Source organism: Notolabrus celidotus, chromosome 6 (genome assembly GCF_009762535.1).
Source record: "Notolabrus celidotus isolate fNotCel1 chromosome 6, fNotCel1.pri, whole genome shotgun sequence".
NCBI lineage: Eukaryota > Metazoa > Chordata > Actinopteri > Labriformes > Labridae > Notolabrus > Notolabrus celidotus.
Window position 1 is genome coordinate 35,939,521 of NC_048277.1, and position 15,183 is coordinate 35,954,703.

Consider the following 15,183-nt stretch of genomic DNA (forward strand, 5'->3'; position numbering starts at 1 on the left):
TTAATTCCCTGTGTTGTGATTATTTTTATGCACCAATTATTGTTTTTTCTGCATGAATATGATCCAGTCTTCATCGGGAGGGACAGTCTTTTGATAGACACCACTCTCCCTGCTCTTGTTGCAGAGCTTTGGAAACCTGACACCCCGGGATGGATCCAACTTCTGATGGTGTGTGTTTCCTAACATTAAGCTTCACATGAAGAACTCACAGCAAAGACAACATGCCAGTTTAAGAAGAGATTTAATAACTCTGTAATTACAAATTAGAAATTCCAGAGTACAATTACTTTTTTTTGTTTAACTGATAAATCATAAAATCATTCTTTAAAAAATACAAAAATAACTCACTGGACACACATGCCATACAAAATGCAATAAATAATCATAGAAAATAACACCAAAACACAAGCACAGTCTGTTTGAGAGTTAGAAAATGGAACTGATGTGGGGACGATCTCGCTTGTGCGTCACATCGCGGTGCTTCAGGAAACTGTGACCCCTCTTCTTCTTCTTCTTCTTCTTCTTCTGTGGTGTCATCAGAGGATTTGTTACCCTCACTGATGCGTTTTTATTGTTGCAGGTGATTTCTGATATCTCTGGAGCAAAGACATCCAGCTGCCAGGGTTCCATGTCACGGTGTGTGCTACGTCCATTTCTGCATGATACCAACATGAGATGGATTCAGAGGCTACTTTATGATACAACCATAAACGTTTTTTTTGTTTAAATTATCGTATATATCTAGAAACAACCAAGAAGATGTTTCAAAGGAATGCTGTAAATGTTTCATGTAATCTGCAATTTCTGTAAAGGTAGGCACCCTGGTGAATTTATGAGTAATTCTCCATAACACACGAGCAGAGCTGATTTGATCTGAGGTTTGAGACCTGCGTTACAAACGTTGATGCTCACTGACGAGCAGTTTCCTACATTCTGACTTCTCTCAATGCATTGCAGCATATCCTGCTCTTTTAGTGTGTTTATATTTGGATCCTTGTGTGTGTGTGTGAAACAAAATTGTGATGCACTCAAAGGAAACGCTCTATAGCTTTAAGAAAGATCAAAAACTGCACTCCTGAAAATGTCCTGATATTGTTTTGGTCGGCTGCATGTCTGAACTTAAATTACAAAGTTGTTGACCTCAACTGAATCCAGATTTTTGCTGCCAGCCTTCTTGTAAATTGTACCCAAGAAGTCAGGCCAGATCAGATGTGTGTATTCCTGCAGAACTCTGGAGATTCAGGACGCATAGAGCTGCGAGGGAGGAGAGCTGGTATAAGGAGACGGAGGTTTCTGGAGAGGAGATAGAAGCCGTGTCTCTCCTCTCTCATCGTGGGCAACGTGAGATCTCTCGATAATAAGATGGACGAGCTAACAGGACTAGCCAGGAGTCAGACGGAGTTTCAGGAATGTAGCATGGTGTGCTTCACGGAAACGTGTCTGCATCAGGATATTCCCGACCACAACGTCTCCATTGACGGCTTCCAGACTGTCCGGGCAGACCGGGAGAGCACCGAGAGTGCTGTGTGCCTCCGACCATGTTATCTGCACAGGGAGATCTCACATGTCATACTGGTAGCTGTTTACACCCCCCCCTCTGCCAACCCGACTACGGCGTCCACTGTCTCAACGCTGCCATAGCCAGACTCCAGACAGACCACCAGAGTGCCCTCTTCCTGATCTCCAGGGACTTCAACCATGTATTAATTTTGTGTATTGTGTATAGAGCAACTGTAATGACTGAATTCCCCTCCCTGGGATAAATAGAGTATTTCTGATTCTGATTCTGAGTGCAGCAGGAAATACCGTGAGAGCGTTCCTTGAGAGCAAGTGGGCGGAGTGATGACGTTCATGTCGAGCAGAGCTTCTCTGCGTTTATTCTACCGAGTGTTTGTTGACCAAAAAAAAAAGTGTTCCAATTCTATCTAGATCCAGCTTATTAAAACAAATCTACATTATAGTTCGACTACCTGTGTGTTTCAGTGGACAGGCTTCTTTTTTCACCTCCTCTGCTTCTCTTTTAGTCGAAGGAGTTGCTGCTTTGACTTGCATCATTGTGCAGCTGACCACAGCTCTCATACTCTGGATCCACCTGTTCTTCTTTGATTGCCATCCTCTTTGCATCCTCTGCGGAAAGAAGCACAACACAGACAAGTTTGATCAATTCAAACCATAGACCAGTGGTGGCCAAACTTTTTTCAAAGAGGGCCACATTTGATGTTGTCAGGATACCTCAGGGCCAGTGGCTCCTACTGAGACTTAGGAATCATGAAATGTATATATGAAATCTCAATTTAACAGTTATTTTAAATGTTTTCTCAATTAAACAGTAACTAGGAAGTCCTAAGTTCTCCACAAGCCACATAAATATTAGCAAACTGGGGCAATGTGGGAAAAATATTGTATCATTATTTTCCTATGGCAGGATCACGATCATCTAACTTCTTTTTCATGTTGTTTTTAAGACTTTTCTGACCAGCAGACAACATTTTAAGAACAAAATAATTATTTTCCCGAGTTCTGAACTATTTCTATGTATCAAATTTTGCCTTTTCTGTACAATTTCCTAATTTTGATCTTGTCTTGTGTCCTCTTTTGTGGCTTCTGAACTTTTAGTGTTCATCAAGAACATTTTCACATCATGATAAAAACATAAATTTGAAAACCTGTCAGCTTTAAGAGTTCTTGTGTTTCTTCTTTATTGCCGTCTTGCAGGATTCCCAGAGCTTTGCCTTTATAAAAGTAGTCCATATGAAGCTTTTTGAGACGTTTCTGGATTGACTTTAGTTTTGTTTGTGCGCATGAAAGAAACTGCAAATGTACAGATGATTCAGAAGGTGATTAATTTCTTTGCTATGAATAACACAATTTAAGATGGAAGCTTGGGGCCATAAATAAATGGACCTTGGGCCACAATTGGCCCCCGGGCCGTACTTTGGACACGCCTGTCATAGACTGTATAAATAATGGACGTAGTATCCGTGACATCATCCATTTGTTCCTGAAGAGCTGTTTTGAAGCCAATTGTGGGTGGGAGCCATATTGGAAATGCTGAACTCAACCAGGCTTTGGCTGTTTTTGAAACCGCCTACTATACTAGCAGTACGTACTGATTTGGCAAGAATTCAGTATGTAGTAAGTAGTAAGTGAAAAAGAGCAAAATCTGCAGTATGCCAAAACTCCCCAGATGTCGTACTGATTTGGGAAAATTTCACAGTATGCATCGGACCAGTCTGCCTCGCGTCCTGTTTCCCACAATGCACAGCGCTTTTTCTTTTTTCTTCTTTTGTTGACGGGGGGACCTCAGTTTTTAGGTGATGTGAAAATTATTAAATTCCATATAAACCACTTCTTAACTTTTTAAATCATTAGTGATGCTAAAGAAGCAGTTTCTTTCAGCTTCGCCGTTGTTTACTTCCGCTTTCCGAAACCGGAAATCCAGTGACGTCTGGCCCAGCGTACTGCAGACCAGATCCAACAGAAGTCAGACTACAGACTAAATTCAAACCCAGTAAGTAGTACTACATTCGTAGGTAGTATGTAGCAGGCCGTTTCGAAACCAGCCTTAAAGGCTGATTTATACTTCTGCGTTGAATCAACGGCGTACCCTACGCCGGGGATCCGCGTAGCTCCCGTACCTACGCCGAGGCCTACGCACGTAGCTGACGTGCACCTCCTCCAAAATGTAACTCCCCGTAGAGCCGACGCGGACCGCAAGCTCTGTGATTGGTCCGCTCGGCGGCTTTGTCTTTCCTGCATTTACAGCACTTCCGGGATCCCGCACATCGGCCGTGTATTTCATCTCCTCCTCTCTATTCTTCATGTAATCATGTCTGTATGATAAACAGCAACATGTATCAGCTGTAGATTAACATAACACGCTCTGTATCGATGTGGAAAAGTAAACAGAGATCGTAGCGGGACCGGAAGCAGGCGGCCGGCTATCAGAGAGACCACACTGCCCTCAGGCGTTTCGGCGGAGAATTGCTGCGCGACACGGACACACCGACGCACAAGTATGTGGGGCTCATGTCCGCGTCAGCCCCTGCTGCGTAGGGGAGACGCAGAAGTATAAATCAGCCTTTAGTGTGACGTAAAGAGGCGGGCTTTGAGCCTCCTAGCCAACAGCTATGTGTTCCCACCTGTCAGTCAAGTCAGTCATGTCCTTATTTGGGCAAAAACTTGTAATCTTAATATCTTCTGAACCGCCACCTTAGAAAGAAATTCACCCCCCGTATAATGTGTGCCGATATAGAAATGAGCTGTAAACATGTTAATTTCTGCTGTAAAGATCGTCTTCTTTGAATGGGTGTGTATGTGGTTTCCTGTGTTTCTGCAGCCAGCCTCGAGCGGACGCTTCATGAACTGCAGTTTATAACACTTCCATATGGGCTTCATATTTAGAGACCGGAGGTTGCCGCTTGTTTCAAACTGAGAATACTGACCACCATGTTTCCTGTGACTGTTTCAGGAAAGCAATGCATTGATATTCCAGGGATGTCGAAGTGTTTACCTTTGGCTAGCAGTAGATCGAACGAGTACTTTGTCTCCTCCACATCATGGCCGGGAGCGAGGCCTTTCATTTCGTCTCTCAGCTCCTTCAGCTTGATGTAGAAATGGACTTTATCTTGTGCACGAGGAAACTGGGCACAGCGCGGGCTTGATGATGGCATCAAGTAGCACACCTGGATGATGGGAAACATGCAGTGAGGATTCTGGTTTGTGTGGTTAAGTGGATTTTAAGTGAAGTTCTGGTAGTTTGAACGTACTGTTTCAGTCTCAGGGATTCTGTAGGGCTGCAGACCAAACTCCAGATTCTTCGCCTTCACGCCGAACGTTTCCTTACAGAAGATTTCATAAATACCTGCAGAGACAGAACATATCAGTACACTGTTAAACTCATTCAGAGTCTAAAAGAAGGCGTCGAAACACTTAAAGGAAAGGTCGTTTTGAAATGTTTTACCTTTTCCATTAAACGCTGCTATTAATGGCTTGTATTTCTGCAGTTTTTCCAGTAACTGTTTCCCTCCTTCACGAATCTCCTTACTGGAACAAAAACAAGAACAACAGGTTAAAATAATCTGTGTGTGTTCATCAGATTACACAGGGTGAATGTTTATCAGACGTTTGTCATTGTTGGATCATTCTACATAGAGGCATCAACTTTAAAGACTCCATGTTACGTTTAAACTCAAACTGCACGTGAATAAATTCAGTGCAGGGTCGTGTTTTTCACCTGGAGAGGTCCTTGCTGCCAGGCGTGGTCCTCTCCACCATGTTGGTGAAGCCGATGCTGTAGTTCTCCGGCAGACTCTGGTCATGCATGTAGTTCAGCTGCTCGTCAGTGAACCCGGACAGGAACAGACATTTCCCTGGAGAAAGAGGAAGAGATGGAATTGAAATGTGCCAGAAGGTACTGATGCTGCAAAAAAACTTTCAAACTGGATTTATGTAGTAACAATAAAATGTTAAATTAAAGATCCTGGATCTTCTGAAGGTAAAGTAAAATGTTTTACAGCACTGGGAAATAAGACATATGGAAGAAGCTTGGCTGCTGTTCTACAGGGTTGCCAACTTTGGGGAGATTTTTATGACATGGACCTCATCACATGTACCTGCACTTAACCACGTGCACTTATTTGGATCACATTTAATGGATTTAACATAAGAATGGAGAATGGTGTGCTCCGGCTGCTTGAGGGGCAGGGGCAAAGAAAACAAAGAGCAAACCTGGTACTCAAAGTTTAAGCTTAATCTACTCATATTGATGCAGAGGTTACATGAGGGGGATCTGGGGTCCTCCCCCCAGGATATTTTGAGCAACCAACACTTAACTCCTGCATTCTGGTGAATACTAATGCGACCGTTTGTGCTGGAAATTAAATTATGTAAAAGGAAAAAACAAATTATTGATACATAAATAAAAAGAATGAATTAAAATCCCTGAAAGGAGCTCACATTCTACTTCTTACATCAGCTCAGGGTGTTTGGTGTGAATCAGCAGGCTGTGTTTTTGTTTCATCAGGCTGTACTGGAGAGTATCATTAGGTACGGGATGACAGCATGGTATGGTAGCCTCTCAGCTCAAAACCAAACTCTCTCGCCTGGTGCAGACCGCCATGAAGGTCATAGGAAAGACTGGCAACCCTTCCCTACAAGCCATTTCTGAGCAGTGTGTTCTTGGGCAGGCTCAGAGAATACTTGTAGACCTGTTGCACATCCTTTACTCTGAGTATGAACTTTTACTGTCTAGAAGAAGGTACAGAGTCCAAGCGTGTGAACTGAATTGTTTTAAAAACTCCTTTGTGCCGATCTTTATTAGAATTTTAAATATTAAATAGCCTGTTAGGGTTGGGACAAAGTTATGGTGCTCTCTCTTTAAGGCTATGCTGTGTGTTGTATGAATGTGTATTATTTATTGTATTTATTTATGTGTTCTTGTGTCATTGTGGTGATTTTTGAAGGAGCAGGTAAGATGTGCAGCACTGATGTTGAAGACAAATTTCCCTACAGGGACAATAAAATACATTGCATCGTAAAATGTGATTATTTGTCATGATGTCTTTTTAAAACTGAAGAGTTTAATATAAATCAGAGGTAAAGAATTAGTGATTTAACACTGAAATCATCAAACACTTTCTGAGGTGTTAATCTGAACTCCAAAACCTGTGTCAGTCAGGGGTCCCAATAAGTCAGGTAGAGATAACAAGGATAGCTTAGCTTAAATAAGGGATGCTTTGAAGCCTTAAATTTTTACTACAGTAGTTAGACTAACACAACTTAATTGTGACGCTATCATACGGCCTGAGGTCACTGTTTGGCTTCCAGAAATTTTAAGGTGGAGTATTTTCTGTCTCTCTCGTTCGTTGTCTCTGACAGAAGTTAATCAGAATCAAAGGAGGACAGATCAGAATCCTATGTTTGAGCAGTTGACAGAGCACCACAGAGTTTTTATGGTGTAGTTTCCTGGCGTGAGATTTGTCTTGGCAGAGTGAGAGCGTGAGACTGACGGTGAAAGCGTGTGTGACACACAGGGGGGGGTAGTATGTACGATTTGAAGAACTCTGCATGGTTTAATAATAAGAGTTTGTAACGATGAACTCAAACAGGGTCAAAGAAGTGAGAAGTGAAAGCTGGTGTTTGTTTCCCTCTCTTGTCAGAAATGAGATTGAATTTCAACATACAGAAGTGGTTTCCTGGGTTTGGGTAATGGTGTCCTTTGTAGGCTGACAATAGTCCTGGGTTGATTCCAATCTGAGGAGAGACATGAAGGTGTTACCATGGCAACAGACATTGTTGTATGTGTGTGTGTGTGTGTGTGTCTGAAACTGTGAACACAAAGACTGTCTGAGTATTTTTCCTTTTTTTATTGCCCATAAAGAATCATAAATCTGTCTCTGACTGAAACCACGTGGAGTGACTCACGATGAGGATGTCCAGGTTGTAGGTGATGACGTCCGGCAGGGTTTTCGCCATGACCTCCGCCACTGACATGCCGTTGAAGCGGTTGAGCACCCTCTTGGCTTTCTTTGCCGCTTCCACCTCGTCTTCCTCCTCCTGAGTCTTTCCTTCCTCCGACTGCTGCTTCGGAGGCCGGCCTCTCTTCTTCTTCACGGGCGTGACAGCTGGAAATGTGGAGGACAGGGACCATGAGAACAGCAATAAGGCTGGAAGCGTTGTTCAAGATTGCATTGGAGATGCGACATGGGATATAATAGTGTAACAACTATATCAGCGATCATCTTTCTCTCTGCTGTTCTGCATGTTTTACACAACTCTTACTTTAATGATGAACCGTGTCTACAGGGTTCAAACTACGTCCAAATCAAAGAAGTATTCTTTTTCCTGCAGAAGGTGTTTCTCTATCACTCTGTCCTCACTCTTCTCTCCTCCCTCAGTCATCTGAGCTCACTTTGCAAAAGTCACCAAAGTTGCATCAACTATCTGAAGGTAGCTGAAGGCCAGCTGATGCTACAATAACGTGCGTGCACTCCCATTGAGCCAATCTGATTGGTCAAATGTTCACATGTAGATATAGTTTGTCTTGTTTATTGCAGGAAAGGAAGTCCTTATCCTTGTGTTCATTGCTTCTGACAATCAACTTTGAGGTGCAAAATGTAGCACAGCCTCACACATGTCATCAAAATCCATCAGACTGGACTAAAACCTGGTCTCTCCCGTACCTTGAGGTGTAGCAGCAGACTGAGGTTGGTGCTGATTATTTGGCTCGCGCTGCTGTGTTATATACTGTTGCTGAGGATGGTGCAGCTGTGCAGGATGCTGCTGCTGCTGCTGCTGCTGCTGTTGCTGCTCCCTGACATTCTGCTGGTAGGCCTGCTCCTGGTAGTGATTCTGAACCGGGGGGTAGAAGTTGTGATACACAGGTTCCTGGTAATGAGGCTGCTCGCGGTGCACAGACAGCTCGGCCATGACGGGCTCATCTCTGGGGCCTTCTGTGTAGTAGCCCATGGTGTGATAGGGCAGCCCATGCTGCGCCTCAGGGTGCTGCTGGCTGGACTGGTACCTGGAAAAGACACGGGTGTGAGGGAGGGAGGAAGAAGAAGGTTAGAGGGGGAGAGGGAGGGAGAGGTGCAGAAAAACATAAGAAGACCTGGAGACAGCAAGTAAAGGCGGATCATGCTGGTGTTGAATTGGGTGCATGGAGACGTGGGTGAGGCAAACTTAACGAGACACGATGCTGACAAACACTGATGCACTGACAGACACCTCTTTGGATTCTTTGAGTTTCATCCAGTGCATGATGAGTTCTTTAAAACAAGCTTAAAGCTGCTGTTGGTAGGAGTGGTGTAAACAACGTTACTTTTTTTCTGCTGGGTTTAGAGAAAAGGTCATGATACCCATCGGTACTCATTGGTAAGTGGGGTAATATAAGACTATTGCGAAATCTCTGTGTTTTCCAATGCCTTCGTATCAAGCAACGTTATTATTTCCCTTGTACCCGTTATGACGAACCAATCACAGCTAAACTCCAATCCTCTGTCCTGATTGGTTAAGGGGCGGCCCCTACTACGTCCTCCGATTGGTTATGAGTCCGGCACTATCATGACTGCACACGCCGATCTGTGTTGGGGGGGCTAAGAGGAAATCTGGTAGGGAAGGATAGTGTTGACATTGGAAGTCCCTCTCTCTGAACAGATGTTTACTCTGTGACTACCAACAGCAGCTTTAATATCTCTGAGAACAAAACTAGGACCGCTCACTCTGTACCAACAGATACTGAACCTTCTAGCATCAGATGTGTCATGCTCTTATTCTGAAGGAGAGATAATATAGGTAAAGACTTTTAGGGCTTGCAAAAATAAAGGGATTATGCACAGTGAATTTTCATTCTATAGATGCAAATGTTAGGTTGTTTTTTCCCTGCATTCTTTTTATTGTTTTCACAGTTTAACAAGGAAATAAGGAAATAGAACTGCATGTATTACACACACATAAACATATCAAATCAAACACCCCCCTGATGTATTACACTTCTTGGTTGGGGGTCAATATATTATCTATAATTTACACTTTTTCAGTTCATAATCTTTTTTGATTTGATTACTGTCGATGTCACTATTTATACATCCGAGGGCATTTCCATTATATGAGTCGAGTCTGTTCCCACTGTAATTAATAAAAGGGTCCAGAATCTGGTGGAAATGATGTTGTTTTTTTTTATTGCATACATTATTTTCTCTAGAGGGATCGTTCAGACAACCATGTCTTCTGGTGTTTTTCCATGAGAGAGCTTTTACTCTTTTTGCCACTACTATGCTTAAATCTACAAATATTGATTCTTTTTTATGTGCAAATGATCTGGGTACAAACCAAGTATAAACAGCTGTGGGATTAAAGGTATTTGAATCTGTAAAATGTTTTGGATGCATTGATTCACTTCTTGCGAAATGCAATGAAAAAGTGTAAACCCTTTCCCCTCTGACATTTGATACAGCTATCAGGTATGGCTCTATTGTATCTATTAAGTTTTTCTGGAGTTAGATATGTACGCATCAACCAGTTATATTGCAGTAATCTCAAATGTAAGGTTTTTGCACCATGTAATGTTACTGTAACTCATCCAGTCTTTCAAACTTGTAAACACAATGCATCTTAATTAAAGGCACTATGAGGAGTTTTTAAGTGGCTGAGAAACAGACTGAAACTGATACTGATGCCTCTTTATGACCCTCAAAAGCAAACAAGACCATCCACAACAACACCGACACCTTCTCTGTTGTTATTTTTAATGCCTGAAACTGTTCTGAGGGGGGAGGTGTCAGAACAGATGATTGACATCTCGCTCTAGAAACACCCTACAACCCTTTTTGGGCTGTTTTCATGGCAAATAATCACATTGTGTGATAAATCTAAATGTTAAAAGACAACAGGATGAGGTTATTGTCTGAAGACACTCATTTTGCTTTTAAAGGTGACATATTACGCTTTTTTTCATCAATATATATTGGTCTAAGAGGTCCCCAAAACATGTCTTTAAAGTTTATGCTCATGAAAACACTTTGAAATCAGATTTTGGTCTGCCTGAAAAACCCTCTTCTTCAGCCCTGCTCAGAACACTCTGTTTTCTCTCTGACCACGCCCCCTCAGGAAGTGGATATCTCCTCGGCTCTCCAGCACGTTGATCTAATGTTTACATGTTGGCTGAATATACACGGCTGCTCACAGACCCGCGTTACTTCAACCCTCTGAATCTGATCCAGAATCTGATCCTGATGGAGAGGCGCCTGCAGCAGGACCTTTCGGAACCATTGGTCACAGATTTAGTGTTTCTTGTTGTTTTATTTATCAGTATGTCGACATGTGTCTTTGTACACAGCTACGAACATGTAGCTATGTGGCTATGCTAACTAGCGCTAGCACTTATCCATGAAAAATAAAAATCCTCCACTAGATCTTCAAATCTGCAGACGTGGGGAGTAAAACCGACCTTTGTGTTTATTAAGACAGCCTACAACTAGCATGCCTCCCTCCTAAGCTCCTTGTTAGCACACGTGTGTGCAGAGAATGAAAAATGGAGGAGGGGTTGAGTTGTATTTTATACAGTCTATGGGCTGAACAAGCTCCGAGCTCGGACTTCCTGTTACAGACCGGATGTCGCTGTGACGCAACAAAAAACACGGAAGTCTGAAACGGCTGGTTTCAGCACACATTTACAGAAAGGTGGAGAAATCAGAACAGGGGCAGAATGGAATATTTTCATTCTCGGGGGGTTTGTAGACAGGGACACATATTTCAGGTAGAGAACCATTAAAAAGTCCATTTTGCATGATATGTCACCTTTAAAAGACAACAGGATGAGGTTATAGTCTGAAGACACTCATTTTGCATCTAAAGGACAAGAGATAAGAGGTATCACTTTGTCCACAAGGGGGCGCCAGAATCGATACAAACCAGAAGTTCCTCACAGCAGCTTTAATTAATCAATTATTTAAAGGTATACTGTCTTAATTAACATTACCCTGTCACCTGCTTTAATACTAGACATCTCAATAAATAAATAAACATGAGTGATGTGTCAAATGCTGATTTTTTTTTTCCATCTCATGCATGAAAATGTGAAGCCGAGGAGGTAGAATGGGAAGTTTTCTCGGGACCTGCCTCCTCCAGCACCAACTCACCATTGCTGAAAATAATCCGAGGGAACCGTCAATGAAGTAAACTGGTTTTCTTCCATCTCAACTGTTGACTTATTTACATAAATGATCAATCATCGTACTGACAAATGCATCCATGCACATTAAAGACACAAGCCGTGTGTTGGTTTCTGCACACTGGGTGCATCGCTGGCACAAAGAGGACGGACTGCTGCTTCGAGGAGGGGGACGGTGAGACAGTCAGCTAACAACATGGAACACAGCCTCTGTCTCTGAACCACAAGCGACGCTACAGGGATGGAATATAGACTTAGACGAGGAAACTAACGTACCTGTCATACATTTTGTTCTTTAGTTTTCAAACAAGAGGACGGGGAGCCTGGAATCCTCCCATAACAAAGACCATTTAAACGCTAAACGGAAGTTTGACACGGTTGAGTGGACACACCCACTGCCCCCTGCTGGCTGGGAGGAGTATTACAAGGTGAATACAATACAAATGGTTGACTCTTGATATTATTATTATAATCGATAACTAATAAATGAAAATGTAATAATTTGATTAAATACTGAAAACATATTGAATCTTTATTTTGACAGCTTATAAAACGCACTGTATGTGTTCGTAGAGGTTACCGCTAGGGGGCGATAGCGTACAACACAACACGAATTTATGCAACAGAAGAACGGAGCAGACAAAGATCGGGTATTTAAGCAAGCGCATCACTCCGTAGTAGAAATGTACGGAAGAGGATTAGGACCACTGAAAATATATCAATCAAGGTCCAAGAAAAAAGTCAGAATTCTGACTTTTTCTTAGACTAATAATAAAATATATTGGACCTTAATTTTTTTAATATTATTTTTTTTTTCCCCCACTAGATTAAAGTCAGAATTCTGAGATTACAGTCAGAATTCTGACTTTTTTCTAAGACTAATAATAAAATATATTGGACCTTAATTCTTTTTTCAGTGGATTAAAGTCAGAATTCTGAGATTAAAGATTTTAGACTAATAATAAAATATATTGGAACTTAATTTTTTCCCCAGTGGATTAAAGTCAGAATTCTGAGATTGAAGTCAGAATTCAGAGAAAAAGTCAGAATTCTGAGATTAAAGATTTTAGACTAATAATAAAATATATTGGAACTTAATTTTTTCCCCAGTGGATTAAAGTCAGAATTCTGAGATGAAGTCAGAATTCAGAGATAAAAGTCAGAATTCAGAGATAAAAGTCAGAATTCTGAGATTAAAGTCAGTACAAAAACATTAGAAAAATATATTGGACCTTAATTAATTTTTTTTTCAGTGGCCCTAATCGTCTTCCATAAAAACGTAGGCTCTTTAGATTAAACAAATAGGATGAAAATGACATAATCTTAGAGATGCGATTCATTGTCCCTAACTCTTCCTGTGTACCACACTGAAACGGTACAACATTGCAATTGTCTTTATAACATCTATCAAATGCAATTTTGCAGGCGAGCGAGACAAAAAATCGTTAAGTTATGAACACTCATCCTAAATCACTCAGAAAACAACACCAGATCTTGTTTTAATTTAACCCTATAATGAATAAAAAGCCAGCTGAATATTGTACGGTTCCAATTCCCAAACTCAAAGTTCATGAATGCGACAAATGCTTTAGGATGTAACCAGGAACATGATCCTGTAAATGCTGTCAGAGTGAGTGCTCTGTATTCACTAAACGATCTTTGTGTTAGCAAACAGCATGACCTGCCTGTGTGTCCTAATGACAGACAGTGAGCTGTAAAATGCTGAAAATAAGATTATTTATAAGATCATTTTTTAAACTAACGATACATTGAACAAGGTAAGGTCTTACTTTAGTCAGTTCATGTTAGTTTATGTTAGAAACTCTTGATATTACAACTTTAAGACCTTGCAAGCTGTCATATCAGGGCTAACATATAGTCACAACTACTGTGCAGGTGGTAAACAGCATGATCTGCATCAAAACAGTGAATTTTACCTAGCTAGGAAGTATAATCTAATGAAAATGCATACTTGTACTAGTAACAGGATGCCAATTATCAGTGTTATTAATCATACTGTCTCATTACATCATACATAATCCTGATTATGTGGCTCTTTGTGCAACAAATGAGCCAAATTCAGCCATCCTATGACTTACAATTGCTATTTGTGGACATGTATTGCTTCATGTATAATAAAAACAGTAAATCTGACATGTTTTTTTCTATATAGGACTTCATTGAAGATGCCAGCTGGTGTGTCTTGGCCTCGATACCTGAGGATGGTTGGTGCCAGTATGCTGGCCATGTTTGCAGGAGCACAAGTGGTCCACCAGTACTACCTGCCTGATCTGGTGAGGGACACTTTTTAACCTGTATTTGAAAAAAATACACAAGATACTTGTTAATCAATCACAACAAACGTTCTCCTCAGACTCTTTCCAAACAGAGCAGGTCTAGACCGTACTCTATGTTCTATCATTAACAAAGACCCAACATCAAGACAGGATAAGATCCAGTCCCATCTCACAGACAGGACTCAGTCTGATCTCACCTTAATCCATCCTTTGCAGCATTTAGCAAGTTACAGTGGCAAGGACAAACTTCCTTTAACAGGCAGAAACCTCCAGCAGGACCAGACTCATGTTAGACACACATCTGCTGAGACCGTGTTGGAGAGAGGGATAGAGGGAGATGAAGAGAGAGAGAGATGATAGTGGTGAGTGGAGCAGCTGGAGTCTAGCACATCTACGGCAGAGATCCAGAGGAAGAAGAAACCCATCCCATCACAGCCTCGGACCTATACCTCCCTTCACTGGTGTTTCGTTATGTTTGGTCCAGAAACACCTTGATGAGGTCTAACAGTTAGCTCCTGCGTCCTGGAACCACCAATATGCTAGCTCTCACCACCCACAAAACACACACTAAAAGGGGATGATAAGAGAAATAAATTAGACTATCTGCACTACCTTGCCTTACTCACCCACTCTAATGAGGGATGAGAGGAGTGTGAACTATGTGTGTTTATGTGGATGAAATAATCACATAGGCCTACAATGTGTCGGGCTGCATTAAAGGAATATTGACAATCGTTTTTTAGGTTTTTGGAAAGTATGGAAAGTCTTTAAATTTGCAGAAATCATGGACATACTCTGACATGCGGTGCTGTGATAATGTCAATGGAGGTTTAGATACACAAAGAACAATAAACTAAACAGATTCAATGTGGAAGTTTTTGTAAAAGTGCTTTTTGTTGTATTTTTCAGACGATACCAGAAGTTCCACCAAAACCAGGAGAGCTTCAAACAGAACTGCTGGGCTACAAAGCCAGAGAGGAAGCTGCTGCCATGTATGAACAAGTGAAAGCAGAACAAAAAGTGGACTAATGGAGGATTATTTATCCTCACAGTGACAGACACAACCAATGAGACTATGTCTTTGTTTGTGAAGAACAACTATCATCCACGTTCCTGGGAGTTCAGTCGAATGTGGGACATCCGATAGATGTTTTCTGTTTGGTGTTTTCTTCTCATCCAGCGAAGTGAAGTGGAATAAAATCCTACACTGTTGGC

At 41.6% G+C, this 15,183-nt stretch overlaps 2 protein-coding genes across 7 annotated transcripts; one reads left to right on the plus strand and one right to left on the minus strand.

The window, feature by feature from the left end:
• Window positions 1-222: 222 nt before the first annotated feature.
• tdg.2 (thymine DNA glycosylase, tandem duplicate 2) lies at window positions 223-12,074 on the minus strand. Of its 5 annotated transcripts, none has more exons than XR_004631571.1 (10): window positions 11,948-12,074; window positions 8,184-8,524; window positions 7,426-7,625; window positions 7,185-7,254; window positions 5,237-5,372; window positions 4,964-5,046; window positions 4,770-4,864; window positions 4,514-4,685; window positions 1,971-2,127; window positions 223-655 (listed from the first exon to the last, which is right to left on the minus strand). XR_004631571.1 is itself a non-coding variant. In XM_034685689.1 (10 exons), exons 1-9 carry the CDS (start codon window positions 11,956-11,958, stop codon window positions 2,021-2,023), a joined length of 1,215 nt encoding a protein of 404 aa, XP_034541580.1. In that variant the 5' UTR covers window positions 11,959-12,074; the 3' UTR covers window positions 223-655; window positions 2,005-2,020. The 5 variants fall into 5 exon arrangements, 2 of the variants coding, with proteins under 2 accessions (XP_034541580.1, XP_034541579.1); XR_004631570.1 differs by having other exon boundaries at window positions 11,640-12,065; XR_004631572.1 differs by having other exon boundaries at window positions 11,957-12,042.
• Window positions 11,969-15,180, plus strand: c6h12orf73 (chromosome 6 C12orf73 homolog). 2 transcript variants are annotated; one of them, XM_034685691.1, is made up of 3 exons: window positions 11,969-12,099; window positions 13,845-13,965; window positions 14,878-15,180. In XM_034685691.1, the coding sequence occupies exons 2-3, from the start codon at window positions 13,858-13,860 to the stop codon at window positions 14,995-14,997; spliced, it is 228 nt and encodes a 75-aa protein (XP_034541582.1). In that variant the 5' UTR covers window positions 11,969-12,099; window positions 13,845-13,857; the 3' UTR covers window positions 14,998-15,180. The 2 variants fall into 2 exon arrangements, with proteins under 2 accessions (XP_034541582.1, XP_034541581.1); XM_034685690.1 differs by lacking the exon at window positions 11,969-12,099 and adding an exon at window positions 13,307-13,449.
• The last annotated feature ends 3 nt before the right edge of the window (window positions 15,181-15,183 follow it).

Coding starts and splice junctions, on each gene's coding strand:
- tdg.2 (XM_034685688.1), bottom strand. CDS start 11,695: ATGGAAGAAAACCAGTTTACTTCATTGACGGTTCCCTCGGATTATTTT. Junction 8,525..11,639: donor TCGGATTATTTTCAGCAATG/GTGAGTTGGTGC, acceptor TGTCTTTTCCAG/GTACCAGTCCAGCCAGCAGC. Junction 7,255..7,425: donor ACAACCTGGACATCCTCATC/GTGAGTCACTCC, acceptor GTCTCTCCTCAG/ATTGGAATCAACCCAGGACT.
- c6h12orf73 (XM_034685691.1), top strand. CDS start 13,858: ATGCCAGCTGGTGTGTCTTGGCCTCGATACCTGAGGATGGTTGGTGCC. Junction 13,966..14,877: donor AGTACTACCTGCCTGATCTG/GTGAGGGACACT, acceptor TGTATTTTTCAG/ACGATACCAGAAGTTCCACC.